The 21,780-nt window shown below is 39.4% G+C and overlaps 1 protein-coding gene across 1 annotated transcript in view; it reads right to left on the minus strand.

Annotated features, from left to right (window-relative positions):
• Positions 1-460: 460 nt before the first annotated feature.
• Positions 461-21,780, minus strand: part of suclg2 (succinate-CoA ligase GDP-forming subunit beta) — a gene marked incomplete at its 5' end in the record, with an annotated part of 106,004 nt that continues 84,684 nt past the window's right edge. Inside the window, 2 exon segments of the mRNA XM_037678619.1 lie at positions 461-1,328; positions 19,024-19,144. Of these exon segments, the coding sequence (XP_037534547.1) occupies positions 1,216-1,328; positions 19,024-19,144 (234 nt within the window).

The following is a 21,780-nucleotide window of genomic DNA, read 5'->3' on the forward strand; positions in this document are numbered from 1 at the left end:
ACAGGGGTCTCTTGTAAAGGAGTCCTCGAGGCTCAGTGAGTCTAACCTGTAGAAATAAAAGTTGAATGAAAAAAGTGTTGGTTTTTGCTGGTCTGAACTAAAGATGGCATTTCAAAATTGTTCTCACTCTGGAAGCTCTTTTCAATAAAAAAAACATTTTGGAGCTTCTAAAACAGCTTCTATGTGGATGATGCCTTGAGTTGCTTGTAAAAGGTGAACAGACGTGTTTTTACTGTTATCAGTGTCGTTCTGTTTGAACTCAAGGACACGAAACGGCAAAAACTGCTGAGGCTCTTTCCCCAAACAATCACTGACCAGATTCTACAAACATTATTTTTACTGTAGAGGGCAGTGGAGTCAGTAACATTTCTTCTGATTCCCAGGTTTGTGTCAGCTGACAGTTTTAAACACTGTTTACGTGAGGTAGACGAATAAAAGCGTCACTTCAAAATCTCATGTTTTATTCTCATAGATTATATACAGCATTTTTAGTAGTTTTCAGTAATTGATATACAATCATGATTATAAAAAAAGACAGAGGAATTGTTTTTAATGATTTTTCCCAACACTTGAGATACAAAATGTATTAAAAATTATAGTCATAATGATGATCGTTAACAAACCTTTAAACCTTCATGTATAGGCACAGATTAAAACAGATGTGTATAAACAAGACATGATGTGTAGTCAGTTGGTTCTTCATGAGATGAGGCTGTAGAACAAACTTCATTAACAGCACAGACTGAACCAAAGAGAGCTGCTGTTTGTTTTAGTCACACCAAGTGTCAGAGATCAAGTCCACAGATCATGACTGAGGAAAAATGTCTGTCGTGTCTAATTCTTCTACACAAACACCATGACATGTAAAGAAAGTGTCTTCCTCTAAAGAATGGAATGAAAAAAACTCAAATGTCGAGTCTTTATCCAGTTGCTGACAGAAGTCAACAACGACCCAGAAAGTGTGTGAATTTACCCCCGATCATCACAGGTATAAGAAAATAATGATATAACTACAGAAGCAAATTTGCAATAGGTTGAACTATGCACACCACTTTGAAACTGTAAAAGAAATAATAAAAATGATAAAAAATAAAGGCCTATGAGAGCGAAGGCTTGATGGTCCTGAGGTCTGCGTGTATGAAGGCTGACGACGACGACGATGATGTGTTATAATTTGAAGGATTTGTCGTGCGTGAACAGTTTGCAAAACGTTTTCTATTTCTTGATAGCAGCCACTGCTTTCCTGGCAGCGTCATCCAGGTCGTCTGCTGCTGTGATGGGCAGGCCGCTCTCGCTCAGAATCCTCTTGGCTTCGTGCACGTTGGTCCCTAACAGACAGAAAAACTGAATTACAGCAGGTCGAAAACAACAAAAACCACAGAAATAACACCTGATTTGCCATCTGCAGCCGTGTTAAAAAGCAGGCTGTGTGAAGGAGGAAAGTTCCTCCCGAGGAATCGATCTGCACACAGGCAGATGGATGGAGCTACGGGTCAACTGTGGCACATTGGACTGCTGATCCGAGAACGGTTTTGACTGCGAACAATAAGCAGAAGGGCAATTTGTGCGTGTTGACGCTCCCTTAGCTACAGCGAGGTCAGGGGTGGCAGGTGAGTGGCACACGGGCGGCCGCAGCCCTGGTAGACCAGAAGCTGAGCACAAACACAAGCTCCAGGAGAAATCCTGCACAACCTGAGGCTCCAGGTTCTGAACTGCCTCCCAGCACCGCGAGCTGCAGAGCCAAACGCAAACTGGACAGCTCTGTCACAACACGGGGCGGGGGGGGTGAGGCGGTGGGAGGAAGGCCACTGAGGCGTGGGGGAACGAGAGCGGAGAGGTGTGTGTGGGGGAGGGGGGATGAGTGGAGAAGTGTGGACAACAGAGCAAAAGGTCAGAGGAAGCAGCAATTCCCCACTGCTGCTAAAAACAACTAAACCCAGCTGTTTGTCTGACATTTACACATCTCACATGTGGAAGACCAAAACACGTTTGATTCTGGCTTCACACATCCCTCATGGGATGAAAACAGGGACTTTAAATATTTATCTGCATCTCAGATTGTTATGTTTTGTAATATGTTGAATTCAGCATCTACTTTTCTGGAGGCTGCAGGTCGGACTCGTCCTCAAGTGTCCACATGGAAGAAGCTGAAGCTCTGATTATCCACCACTGGATGGGTAGCTGCTTCAGAGAAATTATTTACAGCCGGGTTCTAATACGTGTTGGGTTCAGGAACCCTTACAGGGAGAAAAAGTTTCAGGGACCCCCTCATGTTTATTAAATAACTTCCTTCGATGTGTCTCTTTAATGCAATGAAAATATCTGTGTGCCATAAATACTTTACACCTGTTCTTTAATATACAATTTGCATACTTTTAAACATGGGGTATTTTTCATTCAAAACACACTTAATTAACAAAACAATTAATTTCAACGTCCAAAAATTACAGTTTTGAGAAACTAAAAGTATCAAAAGACACTTTAAAACTTTATCTATTCACGTAATGAACATAAATGTGTTGTTACCTCTTCAAATTATTACAGAAAACTTTTTACGTAAAACTGAACAGAATGAGACAAGTAACATTTGTATCTTAATTTGTAAAGGGGTCTGGACATTTTGAACAAAGTAGATGTGATTTCCTGCATTAACAGGTTGTTCAACATCTACATGCTTGTAGAAAAATAAATAAATAAATTCTGGCGGACCCCAGTTTGAGAGCTACTGATTAAGAATATAGCGTAAAAACAAAAACAAACAAACAAACAAAAAAAAAAACCCTGAACAAATATGTTGCTGTTGAACAAATGTGACAAGTGTTTTAAGAATTTATTTTAAAATTTAAAAGTAAAATAGGAAAATAGATGAGAAGTTTCTCAAAAGCAAATTTAAATTTTAGTTTCTAGTCTTGTCATTTAATCTTGACTTATAGCAACATTTGTATTATTTGGGATTTTCTGTGAACAAAAAACAAGTTTAACTAAAAATAAATCTGTTACTTGTTAATGTTGTTGGCAACTCCTGCCCAATTCAACCACGACATTTAGTCACATATCTAAAAAAAAAAAAAAAAGTCTTGTTTTAATCTTTGGAAATTCATCAAAATTAATTTAAATTAGCTCCTATTTAAAATTTGGTTTAAAAAAAAGTCAAAAGTTTAAAAAAAGCAAAACTGAGTTTTGAACAACAGCTCAGAAAAACAAAACCTTTTAATAAAATACACAAAGTTTTTGTTTTTAATTCTATAGTCACGATTAAAAAAACAAAAATATGTTGGCAACTTTTCAGAGTTGAATACTTTAACCTCCAGATCAACACCTGATTCTTACAGAACTTTAAAATAAGAGTTAATGTTGCGACTTCTATCGCGAATCATTTCTTTTCCTGAACTCTGAACGTGTCGAGGAGTGCGAGTCTGTGTGTGAGCTCCGACGCTTCTAGCTTGACCCCAGCTCCCCTGGCTGGCGTGTAATTAAAAACTGCACGATATGTGAATTCTGCGAAGGCGCGGCCACCCCGATCGATACACCTTTCATGAGGAATCTATTACGAGCGCCACTTAACGCCTAATATTTCATCTCTTTTGTCCAGCCATATAATAAGTCATTCCAAACACATTTTCTGCAGGCTCGCACTCCAAACAATCAATTCTGCAAAGTAATTCATTAGAATAAGAGCAGGAAGAGGCCTCGCTCTGGCACATGAGCAGGGGGTAGGGTGTCTGTAGTCGTTTTCTCGTCAAACGGCAGAGGGTGTTCTGGGTGCACTTGTGCTGATGCTGTCGCTCACGGCGAGGAGAGTGGGGCAGTGCTTTACATTACACACATACTGACCCATGAACTGGACTGAGATTGATGGATGTACGTGGGCACCTGACAGGCTTATCTGTCAGCTGATTAAAACAACAAACTTAACAACAAGACAACCTCACAGGAGGGGGTGGGGGTCAGCCATGTAGAGCCACAACAGATTTTACAAAGAACAAATCAGCCGATGGAAAGTGCACATTGGAGCGAAATAAGGAACAAATGCAATTTTTTGGCCATATTTTCCATTCATAGATATTCATGAGCAGCAGCGGTGCGTGCCGTGGTGCTCAGATGATGCAGCTGTGGTACCTGTGTTATTCATAGAGTGAAGGGAGAGAATGACACATCTGTGGCTGCGAGGAGGAAGTCATGCATTTCTGGGCTGCTCGTTCTTTCACGTGTGCTCGGCGGCTGATTGCAGTTCCACTGCGAGCGGTAGGGAGCACTGATGGCTCACAGCAGCAGCGACTGAGCCTGGTGAATGAGTGTGAGTGTGTGTGTAGAGCAGGCCATGTATATTCATGTGTGTGTTCACCTCTAGCCACTAGGTGCTGCCAGAGATCTACTCACAGGCTGGACTGGAGGGTACAGTAAAGTGCACAATGTGCATGAGGTCATAAGAGAACACATATTTTTAATGAGAACTCCCATCATTTATTGTAAAAATGTAAAAAAAAACATAACTTCTTGCTGCACTGTGGCTGAAACGAGGAGAAATTTACTTTCAGTGCTGAGGAAACCTTCATCGTTAATTACTGCCAACTCTAATGCCAGTTTGAAATAAATTTTAATTAAACATGTTTGGATTTCGATCTATTTTCACCACCTTTGTCCACAAATCTTTACACCTTTTCAAACTCTTGATTAATCAGCTGATTAGAATGAGACAATTGCTCAACAACTAAACTGGGAACGAAACACTGGCTGTGCTTCGTATTTAGCCGAGTGCTGCAGCAAGTTTTGAGTTGGAGCTCGACTCCCGTTAGCCAACTCACTTGAGACCATTGTGAAAATGTCACTTTATTCTATGAGTCAATTACAGGCCACAACATTTCAGCTGAATAATCAAATGTGGTGCAGTGCCAGTTCCTGCCCCACAGAATTTATGTTCATGCTGCAGAGCCAAAAAACTGTGAGTCTGAACAAGGTAACGTCTAATAAGAGAACACAAGTAGCTGTAACCTTTGACATTTATAATAAAACAACAAGCTATAATCACATTTATACAAAGAAATAAAATGTATTTCCTCAGTTTATCAAACACTGAGCATGGATTTACAGTCTCTGCCCAAAGTTTAGCTGCATGAACTTACACAAACTCTGGTGTCTATGTGCAGCACCACCTGCCACTGAAGGTGAAGGTGGAGCGATGATGCTATTGCCAGTGTCTGCATTCCTTTTTATGCACTGTTAGAAAAAGTTCTCATGAGTCATTGGAAACACTCTGAAAGTAATCACTGGATTGATATCAACAACTGATTAACCTTTGGAGTCAAGTCTCATTCCTGATGGCTGCCATGGCCAAGGAAGCATAGAAGACACAACAAGAGCTAGAACTCAGGCAGTTTAATAGATATTGACCTCCATATTGGTGTGGTAGTAGCTGAGAGTCATCCCCAATACATAATCTGAACACGAACACTAAGCCAATAATACTGGAGTCAACTGTGTCTGTTTGTTAACCAGATATTGCACAAATCACTGGATTGATATTAATAAACGTTTTAAAGAACAATATTCTATAATATATATTAATAATAATTAAACTTTGGAGTTAACCCAATAATGTAATAATAATAATAATAATGTGTTATGTATTGTCATCATTGTATGTTTCCATACAATGGCAAAATTGGCTCTCTGTATTTAACCCATCCACCACCAGGTGGTGCAGTGGGCAGCTATTGAAGGCGCCCAGGGAGCAGTTGGGGATAGGGTGTCCTGCTCAGAGACACCACGAGATGGGACTTTTGGGTCCCGAGTCAGCTACCCTGCCTCTACCCCATCTCAGCCCCCGATGTAAGATGGCTACCATAACCAACTGAACTTACAAAACACAAAAATGGTTACAACTCATCTGTAGCCGAGTTAAAAACCAATCTGTCTGAAGGAGGTACGTTTGTTTTGAAATAATCCATCCATTCAGTAACAGATGAATGGAGCTAACAAATAATTCAGTTTTACATATAAAGAGCTAACATTTGGTGTGGTAGAAGCCTAAAGTAACCCCCAACACCTTCTACAAAATTTTTACCTCAAACTTTTGTCTTAACTGTTGGCGTCAAGTAAAGTTTATGCAGCAGTAGCTGAGAGTGATCCTCAACACACATTGTACATCAGGGATCTCCAACACGTCACTCGTGAGCTCATTCCAAGAAGCTCTTCAGTGCTTGTGAAAAATTAGGAGTAGTCAAATTTGATTTGTCACTGGGCATACAAACTTTCATTTATATCTAATCAAATCCATAGATGTACCTCCTCCTTTGGTTGTCAATCAAACATTGAGGCTGCTATCAAGCTTGACAAGTCAGTGCTGACGGGAGGTATAGTAGCAACCATGACTGCAGCAAGTAGCCATTTCAATAAGAGACATGAGGACTGGGAAATAGTTTTTTTCCCCCACAAAACTTTTTGGACAAATGTGTGTATCTGATCTGTGGTGCAAGCATGTCAGTCGGGAAAGGATGTAACGTGGAGCACCATTTTACCAAAGTTCACAACACCTTTTAACAGGACTTTCCTGGAGGTAAACATTGCTTCAGAGGCAACAGTTCCTGTTCACCACACCCACGAAGACTGCCAATACAACAACAGAAGCTTTGTGTAGAGTGGTGCAGGTCTTAACCAAGCACAAAAAGCCCTTCTCTGACGGTGGGACTTTGAAGGAGGTTTTGAGCGTGGTGGCTGAAACTCTGTTCCAGAACGACAAATGTAAATCTGAAATTTTGTCTACAGTTGCTGATGTGGTGCAGTAAAACATTTGGAATTGGACCTGGATAAGTGCAAATGTGTTTCATTTCAGCGTTATGAATCTCTCAATGCAAGCGGCACACCCCAGCTGGCTGATATTCAGATGGTGTTTGGAGACTTTTCCATCAAAGAAGAGTTTTTAACTTTACTCACGCTGAAAACAACAACCAGGGGAGTTGATATGTTCAAGGTTCAAGGTTCTTTATTGGCATTCTCATCACATGTGGTACATGAGATGGAACGAAATTGTGTACGCAGGGTCCCAATTACATCCAACAACAGCAAAAATATAAATCGTAAAAAGAAACAGTAATAAGGATCTAAGATATAAACTAAGAAATATGCTAAACTAAAAAAATACGCTAAACACTAATGGTGCAAAACAATACGTCGAATAGACCTGTCACGATAACAATTTTTGGAGCTTTGGAACTTTGACAAAATTGAGGTTTTTCCCCGAGGTTGGCCTGTTAGCTTAGCTTGTAGCTTAGCTTCTCAGCTTAGCTGCTTTTAACGATCCAAAAACGCGATTTTGGACGGTTAAAATGGATTTTAAAGAGAAAAGAGGAATGGAGGGGTCAGTGAAGAGCACTGGAGTTGATCCGTGTCTTCAGTAGAAAGACAGAGACACGAAGAAACGATAAAGCTGATAAATGAAAATGAGGTCGATAATTGTCATTCATCACGCAAGATTAATTGATTTATTGTTTATCGCGACAGGCTTAAAGTCAAACAACAGCAGCACGAAAATGAGTCTGTGTGAGCAGATGAGTACGAATGAATACAGCATGTACTCTGCCATGAAAGACTTATTTGTGGCAAAAAAGTTCCCGGTTGAAAAGCCTGTGTCCGTGAAAACAGATGGAGTGCCCGCTAGGATTGGTCATCACTCAGGATTCAATGTGCACTGCAGAGCAGACCCAGACTTTCCAAAGTTCCTGAACTATCATTGCATCATTCACCAACAGGCTACATGCACGAAAGTTGTGGGATTTGACCACATCTGGTCAATCGGGACCGTTATTAAGATCATCAAATCCTTTCAGGCAAAGGCTAATCAACAATGGAGCTTCAAGCTGTTCCTGGACGGATGCACTGCAGAGCATGGGGACCTGCTCCTCCACACCGACGTCTGAGCCGGGGTAAGATACTGCAGCGCTTTCTTTTTTTGCTGAGTGAAATCAAGACTTTTATGGGAGCCTTAACCCTGTTAACTGGTGCTAAGCGGCTACTTGACCATGCTTTCCTGACAGATGTAACTGAGAAAATTACCCATGTGATCTTGATGTTACAAAGGGAAACATACAGACATATTGGATATGATCAGTGCTGTCAAGGAATTCAGTGCAAAACTGTAATTATACATTCAGCAAGTGGAAAAAAAGGGTTTCAGCACTTTCCCTCCATCTCAAAGATGTTGGAAAGTCAGATGGGTGCAGCTGGGGTTTTAAATATTTCCAAGTATTGTGATCACTTGTCAAGACCTTGACAGGAGTTTGTAGACAGATTCACTGACTTTGATGAACTTGAGCCCTGTGTGAAATTTATGGCCATCCCCTTCATGGATGTAGACATAAGTGAGATTTCTGGACAAATGGCTGAACTTTTCTGCATTGATCCAGTAGAATTGGTGATTGAAGTTATAAATCTCCAAACAAATGTGCAGTTAAAGTCCCAACAGCATTCTGAGCATTTCTGGAACGTAATAAAGCCAAATAACTAGAAAAACCTTCATAAGGCAGTTCTAAAAATACCTGCAATGTTTGGGTCTGCATACCTCTGTGAGTCAGCGTTTTCTGACATGAACATCCTGAAAACAAACTTCAGAACAAGACTGACAAATGAACACTTAAATGACTCAATCTCAATAAGAGTGAACCTAAGTGGATACACTCAATCATTCAGCTCTCTTGCTGACTCCATGCAGAGCCAGTCATCTCACTAAGTAAAAAGCACAGAGAAAAATAAACCGGAAACTACACATGTGAATACAGTGATGTGAAAAAACAAGATGGCAAGTGAATATGAAATATTCTATATCTATGATTGCATTGTGCTGAACCTTTTAACATTAATGTTTTTAAAGTTCTTACTGCTGACTGTGAACTGCATTTACCCTCAGGGGAAAAAGACATTACTTTGAACCCTAAATTAGTAGTGTGAAATACACTATAATACATAAATTAATAAACACAAAGTATACTTTCATGTAAATTATATCTTTCATTTTTATGGTTTAATGTGACTTGAAGATGGTGATTTTTGTGTATGTTCAAGCAAAACAAGCTTATTGTAATGATTTGGGTTTATGGAAGTTTAAAAAGAAATGCTACAAAAAGTAGCTCTTGGTCATTTCCATTTTGTGATAACTCTCAAAGGAAAAAGGTTGGAGACCCCTGCTGTACTCCATCCATCCGACGGCCGTCCATCCATCCGTCCATCCATCCATCTGTCCACACATCCACACATACAAACACACATAGAGAATAATTTATTATTTGATTTATGGTTATTTTTAAACAAAAACACAACTCACAATTCAGTACTGTTTACATTTTAGGTTACAAAGCCATTGTAGAGTTAAAAAACTAACAACAACTAAATAAGCATATTTATAATATAAACTTCAGAATATCAGTAAACACTGGTAATTGTGTAAGTGCTGAAAGTAAAATTGGGTTTCTTTTTCAGAAATGGATCCTGTCTAACTGAATGCTAAGAAACACCTTGTATCTGTGACTTTTGTCCCCTCCATTATCTACAGCAGGGGTGTCAAACTCACTTACAAAAGGGGGCCAAAATTAAAACCTTTATCAAAGTAAGGGCCAATTTCAGAATCTACATGAACTCAAATCAGATACCAAACCTTTTTTCTTGGTCACAGGTTCCTCAACAAGAGTTTGATTGGTCTCATTTGATGTTCCCTGTTGCACTTTTGACATCATAATCAAAGATTACTGAATAATTAAAGCTTACTGAAAAAAAAATCAAATTTTTTTTTTACGTTTCACATATCATCTCCAGGGCCAGATAAGATGTCAACAAGGGCCATATTTGGCCCCCGGGCCTTGAGTTTGACACATATGGTCTATGGTGACATTATTTGCATGAACGCTCCTACAAGCACCCTACAGATGTTGGACGCTGTCGTTCACATTGCGCTAAGATTCATAACTGGCTGTAACTATCATACCCACCACTGCACCCTGTATTCACTGGTTAACTGGTCATCATTAACTTCACGCAGACTCTCTCACTGGTACATTTTCATCTTTAAATCACTTCTTGGTCTGTTGCCTACATACATCTCCTCCTTCATGTCTCTGCGTGAGTGCAGCTACAGCGTGCACTCTCAGGACATCATTACCTGCAGTGTTCCCTCAATGAGGACTGAACTAGGCAAAAGGGCCTTCTCCTACTCCGCTCCTGTTTCCTGGAATATCTTGCAAAAAGATCTGAAGCTCTCGACCTTGACCTCTCTAAGTGGCTTCAAACATCTGCTAAGTTCATGGCAAAAACCAACACGGACATGTTCCTATATTTAGTTTTCTATATCGCCTTACAATCTAGCTGTTTTTTGTTAAGTTTTTTTAATATTCTTCCATTATTTTTTTTCAATTTATACGCTTTATTTTATGATTGTCTACCATTGTCATTGTTGTCAACTGTTGTCATCATTCTTTGTTTAAATCAGGTCTCTCTTTTAAACGAGTCCTCAAAGCTCAATGACACTAACCTGTATAACTGAAGGTTGAATGAAAAAGTGTCGATGTAGATTCTTACAGCTGCAGTGACTTCTAATTTTTGGTGCAAAATTAAAAAAAAAGACATTATGCAGTTGAACTGATTGCTAATGTTCATAATTTTCAGCACCAAGAAGTGGGAGTATTCCCTTAACCGGCCAAAAGGAAGGAACCCTGCTCCTGTGGGTCAAACATCAAATGCCTCTCCTTTGAAGACAGAGCAGAGAGCTCCTCAGCAGTTCAGACACTTAACTTTGAAGTGCTTGTCAGGCTTTTAATTGAAGTTTTTTTTTCTCTTAAACTGCCTAGACTAATGTTTAAAAAAGAACTATCATTGCAAGACCAGCAGATTTAAAATGAACTCATTTGACATGGATAGTTTCTTGTTTTGAATTGTGTTTTTTCTGTTCAAATAGTGTTAGGGTATTGTGAATTTGTATATCTAAAATAAAAAAAAAACTTAAAATTGTGCAAGTCAGATTAAAATGGACTTACCCTTACAGTAAAAATTTCTTCAGGTTTATCGCTGCACCTGATGGTTGACTGATGACACGGATGTGGCTGAAAAGCCATAGCAACCTCACTAGAAGCTTTCCCTTCTTTTTTAATTAAATGAGAGGTTAACTTAAAGAAGAAACCAGCCTGCACTAGTCATCAGAGAGTGGGGACTGGCTTGGCTAATCAATAGGTTGGGGTAGACTGTTAAATGAATGCAGTCACCCTTTTTGAATGCAGACCCTGAGGATTGTTCAGGATTTTTCCCTGTGGTGCCAGACAACACGCTCACCATGCTGCACAAGAAATCTATGTTCATCCTCATGTCTGCTCTTTCTCAGTGAACTCCTCTAGTTTATACTTTGAATATTTCTATGCAGACAAGTGGATATACATATATTAATTTGGAGTTGAATTGGTTAAATATGGGTTTAATAAGAATAGGTACCAAAGCTTTCAGCCAGTTATAGGTTCATTCATTTTGCATATCAACTGATGTATCCCTAATAGCATCTAAACCGCTTGATACTTCTCCACATTTGGGAATACAGATCTTTCTGCCAGTGCAATCAACTCTAGTCTTTTAAAAAAGCTTTTCCAATTAAAAGTGTGCCTGTTAATCCATTCTGATCCTGTTGAAGAGCGCTGGGCCGATCTCACTGCCCTGCAGTCGGCCGAGCAAGTTGAGCTGATTGATTCTAAACCAATCCTCTCCGCAAGACTGAAGCCTGAGATGTAATGACCCACAACTAAAGCTTGGATTAGGCCCCGGCCAGGAGAATGTGTTTGGACTGTCCAACTGTACTGACTTTAGGAATGTTAGTGAGTCTGGTTGAACTACATGGTCTAATATGAAAAATGTGTTGAAAAACAATCTATGTACTTTGAATGCCAATTCAGCCACATGTATGGCAACAAATCTCTGTGCTAATGTGCTCAATGTTGTCATGAATAATTTAAATGAACAGTAAGTTTGTCTTTGAGCTAAATCAGTAACATAAAGATGGCTAGTAACTGTAGACAACTCCACAGATGGTGCTTTAGATCTTCAGTTTCTGAATTTCCACAAAAGTTTCTATTCATGCTTTCTGACTTTTATTTTAAGTGATATACTGAATTCAAACAAAATGTAAACATGTAACATTGTAAGTGGGTTACTTTGGCAAAAAAACTTGATTTGACATAATTTTAATTAAATATTTTGTTGAGAAGGAGCGGTGTGGCTTTCTTGCAGATTGTAGAACAGAGGACCATTATCAAACTCGGGATGCACCGATCCACATTTTTTACTTCCGATCCGATCCCGATACCTAAAACTAAATATCGGCCAATACCGATCCAGTTCCGATATCATGATCATCATTGATTTTACATGAGGCTGTAATAATCTCCTCTCAAGTACAATTTGTACAAATATATGCATGCATGTCCAAAAAGGCAACTTGAGATAAGTTTTATTAATGTTGGATAAGTTTTAAAGTTAGAATTAAATTCTGCTAACACAAAACATGTTTTTTTTTATTCCTATCTTTAAAGTGGATATTAAAGTGATTAATTTAAGTGATTGTTTAAAGTTATTTTATATTTTTTTAAATAAGGGGCAGATATAATAATTTTTTTTTCTTTCTGCACTCTTTTCATTCATTGTTTTCTTTTTGATGATTTTTTTTAATTGTTTCTTTTAAATGAATGAATAAATGAATTAAATAAAATAAAATGTTAAATGTTTCAGACATCTGCTAAGTTCATGGCACAAACCAACAGACATGTTCCTGTTTTTAGTATTTTACATCACTTTATAATGTAGCTGCTTTTTGTTTCAATTTTTTTAATATATATAATTTTCAAATCACATGTTTTTTTTACGATTGTCTACTGTTGTACTGATAAATATCTCCTGGAGGGTAAACTATATCTTGGCTGCAAGTATCAAGCTGAGAAATCCTTCATGTTCTACAGCTGATAGTGGTTGGTCATTAATTACGATGAAGTTTAGTACAAACCGGATTCCAAAAAAGTTGGGACACTAAACAAATTGTGAATAAAAACTGAATGCAATGATGTGCAGATGGCAAATGTCAATATTTTATCCGTAATATAACATAGATGACAGATCAAAAGTTTAATCTGAGTAAATGTAACATTTTAAAGGAAAAATATGTTGATTCAAAATTTCAGTGTCAACAAATATTAATATATTCATTCAAATATAAAATAGATGTTGGCACCTCCACATCACTGAATTCAGTTTTTATTCACAATTTGTTTAGTGTCCCAACTTTTTTGGAATCCGGTTTGTAACTTCTCTGTAAACATTGGAGCTCCGTGGTTTCAGCGATGTCTTCTTGTTCAATCCAAAGCAGGCAGCCTGATTTTGGTCAGCCACGCTCAGTCTGCCCCTCCTCAGAGACGGGCAGATTGAGCAGGGCAGATTGGACGCGGCTGGCCGGGGTCGAGCTGCCTGTTTCGGGTTGAGCAAAGAGTAGCACCCCGCTGAAGCCCCGGAGCTCGAATGTCCACGTAAAACTAACTTTAGCGTGGTTTAATGTGGCGCTATGGCTCTGCAGACATTGCACGTTGCTGTCTTGTTTTGTGGCGTTTATAGTGTAAAATACTTCCACAATGCGGACATGTTTCGATGAAAAGTTGGCTAACTGTTAGCCACAGTGCTGATAACTCAGCCCTCACATTGTAGCTGGCTGCAAACTATGAAATTGATTTCCTGAATGTGAGGCGGGTCTTATAATTGCGCCGCTCCAGGTGGCTGCATGGTGGCTGCATGTTGGAGCAGCTCTGTTACTTTCATTCTGAGATTTTGCTTTTGGAAACTTTAATTCCTCTTTTTCTGGATGTAAATCAAATTTTTTGGATGATTGTTTCCTCTGGTATCAGATGCTGTGCAGCTGTAAGGATTTTTACTGAACATTTTTTAGTTTTGGACATTTGTTATGATGCGTAACCACGGCAACAAGGGAGTTTTCTACAACCAACAGCAGCTGATAAACATCTCAAAAGTTCAAATAATATCTCAGCTACAGCCCCAAATCTCAAATGAGTTGAAAAGGATGTTCTGTGGATGCATTCTCATCTACCTGCCAGCTGTGCTCGAGTGCCTGACCACTGAGATCCTGGAACTAGCAGGAAACACGGCTCATGACAGTGGAAGGACAGGATCGTCTCTCGGCACCTACAGTTGGCTGTCCGCAGTGACGAGGAGCTCGGCAGACTACTGGGAGGAGTGGCCATCGCTCTGGGAGGAAGTTCTGCTCGGCATTCGGGCGGTCCTACAGCCCGGGGGAACCGAGAGGCCAGCCGAGTCTGGGTGGATGGATCGGACGGCATCTGCAGCCAGTTTCTTAGGATCCACTGTAGGATGGACCTTTACAAGAGATCCTTCCTGCCTACAGCCATCAGTATCTATAACATCTCTTAATGAAATGAGGATAACGAGTTACAACAACAAATAATTTCCCTTTGGGATGAATAAAGTATTTTTGAATTGAATTGAATTACTCTGGGCTCATGAGACACACCTCCATTCAGGAAATCCATTCCATAGTTTGAAGCCAACATGCATCATCATGGATCGGAAATCTTTGCAGGTTGGATCGGAAAATCTGACACGTAAATTATGCTGGTATCGAAGGCAGATACCGATACTGAATCGGATCGGCCCCATCCCTAACTCTCACACTTGAAAAGTTGTTAGAGGGCCATTGGAGTTTGATTGTTCAGTCATACAACCCCCCTGGGAAAAAAATAGGGAATCACCACTTTTGAAGGATTTTCTTTAAATAGTTTTATTTAATTATTTTTTAAATCAGATATATCACATTGTAACTCTGATAACTGGTCTGTCACAACTGCCCATCAAGCAGATTGAAAAAAAAAATGGAATTGTGAGAAAAACACTGCCATTAGTACTTTGTTGCGCCTCCTAGATATTTTAATAGCTTGAATGCTCTGAGGCGTGGACCCAACTAAAGACAAATGGTACCCTTCATCAATCTGCCTACAACTGTCTCTTAAAGTCTTTTTTTCATGGGCTTGTCTCAGCCCTACTAAGGCAGACTTGGCTCAGCTTCAGAGTCTTCTCGGTGGGTGATCTGACCCACTTCAACCTCTGTTCTTAGGACTTCCTCATCTGAGGTTCTAATCAAGCCAAGTCAGGCTGAGGACTTGATAGCTGCAGGTCACCGATTGGCCAGAGAGACATCAATCATCAGAGCATCTTCTTCCAAAGAATACAACCCATAATTTTTAAAAACCTTGCAACCACAACATTCATTTTTATTTCCTTATTTTTTAAAGTGTATAATATATTCATTAAAATGACAATAATGTGGTTCTACAAGGAGGTTAAAATGTTTATATGCTTGTTGGCTGCGGACTGAGTTAACAAAACAAACAAACTGTGACTGACTCCAGTTATAATTCTCTGGACCAAATAGACTCGACTTACAGGCTCTGACCAAAAGAGGAAAGGTGATTTCTATTCGATCACAACATTTTTGGGAACCGTGGCAGAGGAGAGAGTCTTTTGTAACTTTATTTCACTTGTTTTCCCATGGCTGTGTTGTGTTTGACTTGGATGGAAAATAACTCCATAGATGTGTCAAGCCACCTTATGATGATCCCACTCACATGAAGGTGGGCACACAAGTGATATTCGCCGAGACTGTGCTGACCTGAGAAGAGTTGAAGCAATTTGTGGTGAGACTGGACAGTGGAAAAAAGGCTTTTATGCTCTTCCCAGATCAGCTCTGCAGGTCGTAGCTTCATGTTCCATGTCCTTTGGCAGTGTGCTTTACCCTCTCAACAATAAAGTAATTACCACCAAACATCTTTTCATCTGATGGAATAAGAAATGTGTCCAAAATGTTTATGTAGTCTTTGGCTTTGTTGAAGATGTAATGACATCTCCTCTGTACCTTTACCTGACATGACACTTTCATCTGGTCTCCCACAGTCCGACAGCTTTTCTTTGCCCATTGACACTTTGCACTTTTCTGTTTGGCTGTTAGCTTTTGTTGAACTTGTCTGTATGTAAATCTAATTTTGATTAGGTGATTTCTTGCAGTTTGGTTACAGACATTGTCTCTAATTTCCGCCCACTTGTTTCTTATTTATTTTGCTGAACATTTTTCAAGACGTAATGCTTTTAGTTGTCCATCTTGACCCTTTGATGTCATCCTTGGTCGAGCATGCATCCCTTTTACAACCTTCCCGTTTTTTTTGTCCTTTTTCAGATTTTAGACAGCTGACTGGAAACAACCAACATCTTTTGTAACATTTTGTGATGATTTACTTTTTTGAATAAGTTTCATCTTCATCTGTTTTGTTTAAAATGACATGTCATCTTGGAGCCACTTTACGTCAATCTCCTTTGTGCAAAAGCTCTCCAAAGTGTGAGCACTTTGTGAGATTTATTAGCACATTTAATCTGAACTGTAAATTACAGTGATTCAATTAATTTTTCCTGTACTTAACAAAAAAGCAACTGTGACTGAATCCAGTTACAATTCTCTTTTTTTGTTTTGATCCTTCATGCCACAAGGTTAGAATTTTGAAAAATGATAGTTTTGTGGCATGCATGAGATTTCTTTATCTATAAATACACAATTTTACACAGTTAAACACTTGAAATAACATTCTCCACGAGTGGTGATTCCACAATTTTTGCCAGAGGTTGTATGTGTTTTGTGGATCTAAATAAGTTTTATATCTGTGTTCCCCAAGGTATTGTGTGTTTGTGTGTGTGCAAGCATGTGTGTGTGCGTGCATGTTTTTAATGGCTATCTGGTCCCTGTACAACCAAAATGAGAGCTTTGTCTGAATTATTGGAACTAATTCAAGCTCATTCCCAATGCACGTTGAACTCCAACAGGGATGCCTCCTGTCTCTGATCTTGTTTGTGGTGTTAATGTGCAATATCTTGAGATGCAGTCTTGGAGAGGAAGGTGTATGTGTGGATACCTCAGTGTTTCGTCCCTGTTTGTTGCATTTGATGTTCCTCTGGCGTCTTGAAGCCATGACCTTCACTGTGCACTGGGGTGGTTTGCAGAGTGCGAAATATCCAGGATGAGTCAACGTCTCTAAATTCAAAGCCATGGATCTCAACTTAAATGAAAGTGGAATCATCCCTTCAGGTTGGGGAACTCTTTGCTTCAAGTGGTGCAGTCTTATTTGAGACTCATGGCTAATGGGTGATGGGTGTATGTAGTCTAAAATAGTCCAACCGATCAGGGCTTCATCTGTAGAAATGAGGGAATTACATTGGTCTGTTGCGGTAAAAATGGAGCGGAGCTGAAAGGCACCACTTTTGATTTACTAGTTCATTTATATTCCAGTCCTCACCAATGGCCATGTGATATGGAGCATATCATATGGACTGAAAAAACAAGATCCCAGATACAAGTGGCTGAAATTAGCTTCCTCTGCAGGGTGGCTGGTCTCTGCCTTAGAGATTCAGAGAGGGACTCTGCCATCTAGAGGAAGGTTGAAATAGAGCTGCTGTTCATCTGTATCAAAAGGACTTAACAGGTGGTGAGGCACTGATTAGAACGACTCTTGAATATCTCTCTCGTGTTTTTCATGTCACTGGGAGAAGACCCAAGGGCAAACCCAGAATATTCTCTGGCTTGGGAATATCTTGGAATCCCCAGGAGGAACTAAAAACTGTCACTAGGGAGAGGGATGCTTGGGTTTCCTTTATGGGAAGGGGAATGGAGGGAAGTCTGAGATTGTCATCATTGTATGTTCCCACACAATGGCAAAATTAGTTTTCTGCATTTAACCCATCACACCTGAGATACACCCAGGTGGAGCAGTGGGCAGCTACGTAAGTGCCCCGGGCACAATTGGGGGAATTAGAGGTGTGGGGATTGGGTGTCTTGCTCAGAGACACCATGGCATGTGGGAATGGCTGGGAGTCGAATCGCTATGTTCTGGTCCAAAGTCGGCTGCCCTACCTCTACCCCATCTCAGCCCCCAAATCCCCTATGAACTGTTACCAAACAAACCCTGACAAAATGGAAAAAAACAGATACATGGATGAATGCTGGAATTTACTCTTTAGGAAACAGCTTAGATACCTTCATCTAATATCAAATCAACAGCAGAAGCAGACATATATCAAACAAAGTATTAAAAGTTACACTGACACACACTTTCTACTGTGGACACCAAACAGGAACTTGACAATTAAGCGAAACACTAACCATCCCCATATCGCTGAGAGCTGCACACACACACACAACTGACACAGGGTACATTAACATATACAGGTGAAAGGTGACACAATCAGTGCTTTGTCAACTTTTACTCTGACTGCTGCTAATGACAAGTCCTGCAGAGTGTGACGTTTGAAAAATGCACTGGTCTTCTTACAGAGCTGAGCCACAATGAAGATGGATTCAACTCAATAAACGTAGATGCAATGACACAAAGGCTGTAAACTTTAAAAGAACACAAAGTAAGGCTTTCTTTATACACCTAGACTTCAAAATATGCATACTTATTTTTATCATGTGCTTCTCTGTGTGATACCTGGATTTACATAAAGCTTGTAGCCATCAGATTTGTGGCTACAGAGGCAGAAGGTCTCAATTAAATAATACCAAACTGCTTAAAAGATGTTTGGTATACATACACTTTTAAATAAAGACTTTCTGAGCGACAGTAATTCCCCATTTGTATATAGAGATTGAGGATAGACTATGTCAAGGCAAACCCCTGAATTACAGAGAGTGACAAGTGGCAGAGGTCTTAGCTCGGTGGTATGCTGTGGTTTTTGAGCCCGGTCATTATATAGCATCATGGAATTCTTAATAAGGTCAAGTGCTTTCATTACAAACTAGATGGAAATCAATGTGTCATATTTCTGAAGGAGGGAAAGAGCACTGTGCAGTGAGTAAGTGAGAGAGCCAGATAGAAGCAGCTTATGACGAAGGATGAAATATAAATGTTGTACGAGCATGTGTTTATGTGTAAAGTGGTGTTTTACCTTCAAGCCTGACCACCAGTGGCACCTTTAGCTCCAGCTCTCGACAGGCTTTAGTGATCCCGTTGGCAATGATGGCACAGTTGACGATGCCTCCAAAGATGTTGACCAAGATTGCTTCAACCTGTGAAAACAAACAGAAAAACCACAGTCATAAACAAAGTGGTGGAGACTAGCAAAACAAAATTATTACATATATGCATTTTTTACAATTTGTAATAAAAAGAATAACAATAGAAAAAAGCAAGCAGAACAAAATGTTAACACTTCTAGTACAAGACCAACTGCTGTCAGAAAATATGTCCCTGATGGGCAAAACAACTGACCCATACCAACTGTGTGCACAGTAGGGTTATACTATTTGATCATAGTTGAAGGTAACTGAGCACAGATAATAAAGTAGTAACATGCAGGGTGCAAACCAGGCTGACTTTTAAACCCCAGCAATTAAAATAAATCAGATGTACCATGAATTTAAAGGAGAATTGGTAACATTTAATGGTCAGCAGATCAAAAAGTAAATTCCTAGCAGGCCATGTCTGCTATGATCTGCATATCTTAAGAAGTTGTTGCTGTCAAAATTCCACATTTCCCTGACACCCAGCAAGGACAAACTTGTGAGTTTTGAATGGTAAGTGGTGCCAAATCATCTCATTCTTTGTCGTATGTTTACTTCAGCTGTCTCACAAGTTCTTTAGAGAAAATACCCCAAACTTTCCAGCAAAACAAGCAACTGAAATTGATATCAAGAAATCAGCGAAACATGGCAGCATGTGTGTGTGAATACACTAACAATCTAGCACTTCGTAATTACCCTGGCTAGTTCAGTGGAAAAGTAGACTTAGAGTACACAGGATTAATCCTGCGTGTTTGTTTATAATCACTGCTAATCTGTTAGCGCCGATTTGGATGAGCAGCTTGTGGGGGCGTGCAAGCGTGTGCTTGCCTGTTGTGAATGTGTATGTTTTCAGCATGTGGTAATGATGTTTACAGGGAGAGAAGATCAAGGACTTGGATAGCTATCAGAGCGACAGCCATAGCATTGTCCTCGACATGCTATCCAAATGAGCATCTCCTTATGAACAGCAGAGAATGACACGGGACTCGAAAAGAACTCCGAAACAAACAGATGTAGGCAGGACCATAACGACTCATACAGTTAGGACAGACAAAGATCCCTTTTATACAAAATACATTTATAATGTAATTTGTATAAAAGGGAAGCATAAAAACCAAGGTTGAAAAGGCGGGTTAAGAGCAGCCTCACATCACATGACTCAGTTGTTACAACGCAAGATGAAGATCAAAGGAAATTCACTAAAATAATGGTTGAGATAGAAGCAATGAATTGCAGACTTTTACATCATATTTCTTGTAAAACAGCCACATACTAAAGAATGTAATGCTTAAAAAAAATCAATTTGGTAGGTTTTTGTTAATAATCTAAAGTGGGTTTGACTGAAAACTGAAAAACTCTAAAATATTAAAAAGTTGACATCTGAAGGAAGCAATGCACATTTTATTTTAGCTTCAAAGTGTTGAGGTTTGTGGCCCTGATAACGAGTGTACTCAATCACTTCGTATGTACTGAAGAATACGTCTTACTTACTTAGGCTGAGAACTCCAAGACAAGTTTGTATTTGATGTAAACAAAATAATCCTTTGTTCAAGATTGATAGTATAACACTATTTTGAATCTTCTTTATTACATTGATCTGAACAAACCATGTATGAGCTTTAACCAAGAGTCTACAGGTGCAAAGCCAAATCCTCAAAAAACATTTCTACAGCTATTAAATTAATTTGTGACCAAAAACATCAGTTTTGAAAGACACTGTTACTCTCTGAACTGTTAAAGCTCTGAACAACCTAGCTCAATCTCATATTTGGGATCTTATTGTTCAATATTTTCCCAACAGAGCACTTTGCTCTTAGACTGCAGGCTTACTTGCGGTCCCTAGAGTTTCCAAAAGCAAAATGGAAGATCTTTCAGTTATCAGGCTCCTCTCTTGTGGAACCAACTTCCAGTTTCTGTCCATAGGGCTGACACATTGTCCAGTTTTAAGACTGGGCTTAAGACTTTCCATTTTGATAAATCCTATGATTAGGGTTGGCTTGTTATACTGCCATAGGCTTAGACCAGGGGTGTCAAACCCACTTACAAAAGGGGGCCAACATTAAAACCTTTTTCAAACTGAGGGCCGGCTTCAGAATCAACATTAACTCAAGTTAGACAACCAACATCTATGTTTTGGTTGCAGGTTACTCAACAAGAGTTGGATTGGTCTCATTTGATGTTCTCTGTTGCACTTTTGACATCATAATCAAAAATTACTGAAAAAAAACCAAAGTGATAAAAGTATTTTATATTTAAAATATCATCTTGGGGTCAGATAAGGTGCCAATGAGGGCCACATTTGGCCCCCGGGCCTTGAGTTTGACGCATATGGCTTAGACTACTGGAGGACAAATTGACCTCATGTCCTTAAATGATTTGATAAAATTGAATAGTTTTCATCTGATACTATTTCTATCTTAACATGCGATTCTTGACCTGCCATTGTGTATCTGTTCCTATCAAACCCAGCCGGTCGAAGCAGATGGCCACTTGCCCTGAGCTTGGTTCTGTTAAAGGCTTCTTCTTCATGAGGGAGTTTTTTCTTTCCACTGTCACCTTCATGTTTGCTCAAGATGAGCAAAGTTCGGCGATGGAGTTAAATTCAAAGCAGTATGCTCCTCAGATAAATACTGTTAAATTAT

Source organism: Nematolebias whitei, chromosome 7 (genome assembly GCF_014905685.2).
Source record: "Nematolebias whitei isolate Nwh7 chromosome 7, NemWhi1, whole genome shotgun sequence".
Taxonomy (NCBI): Eukaryota; Metazoa; Chordata; class Actinopteri; order Cyprinodontiformes; family Rivulidae; genus Nematolebias; species Nematolebias whitei.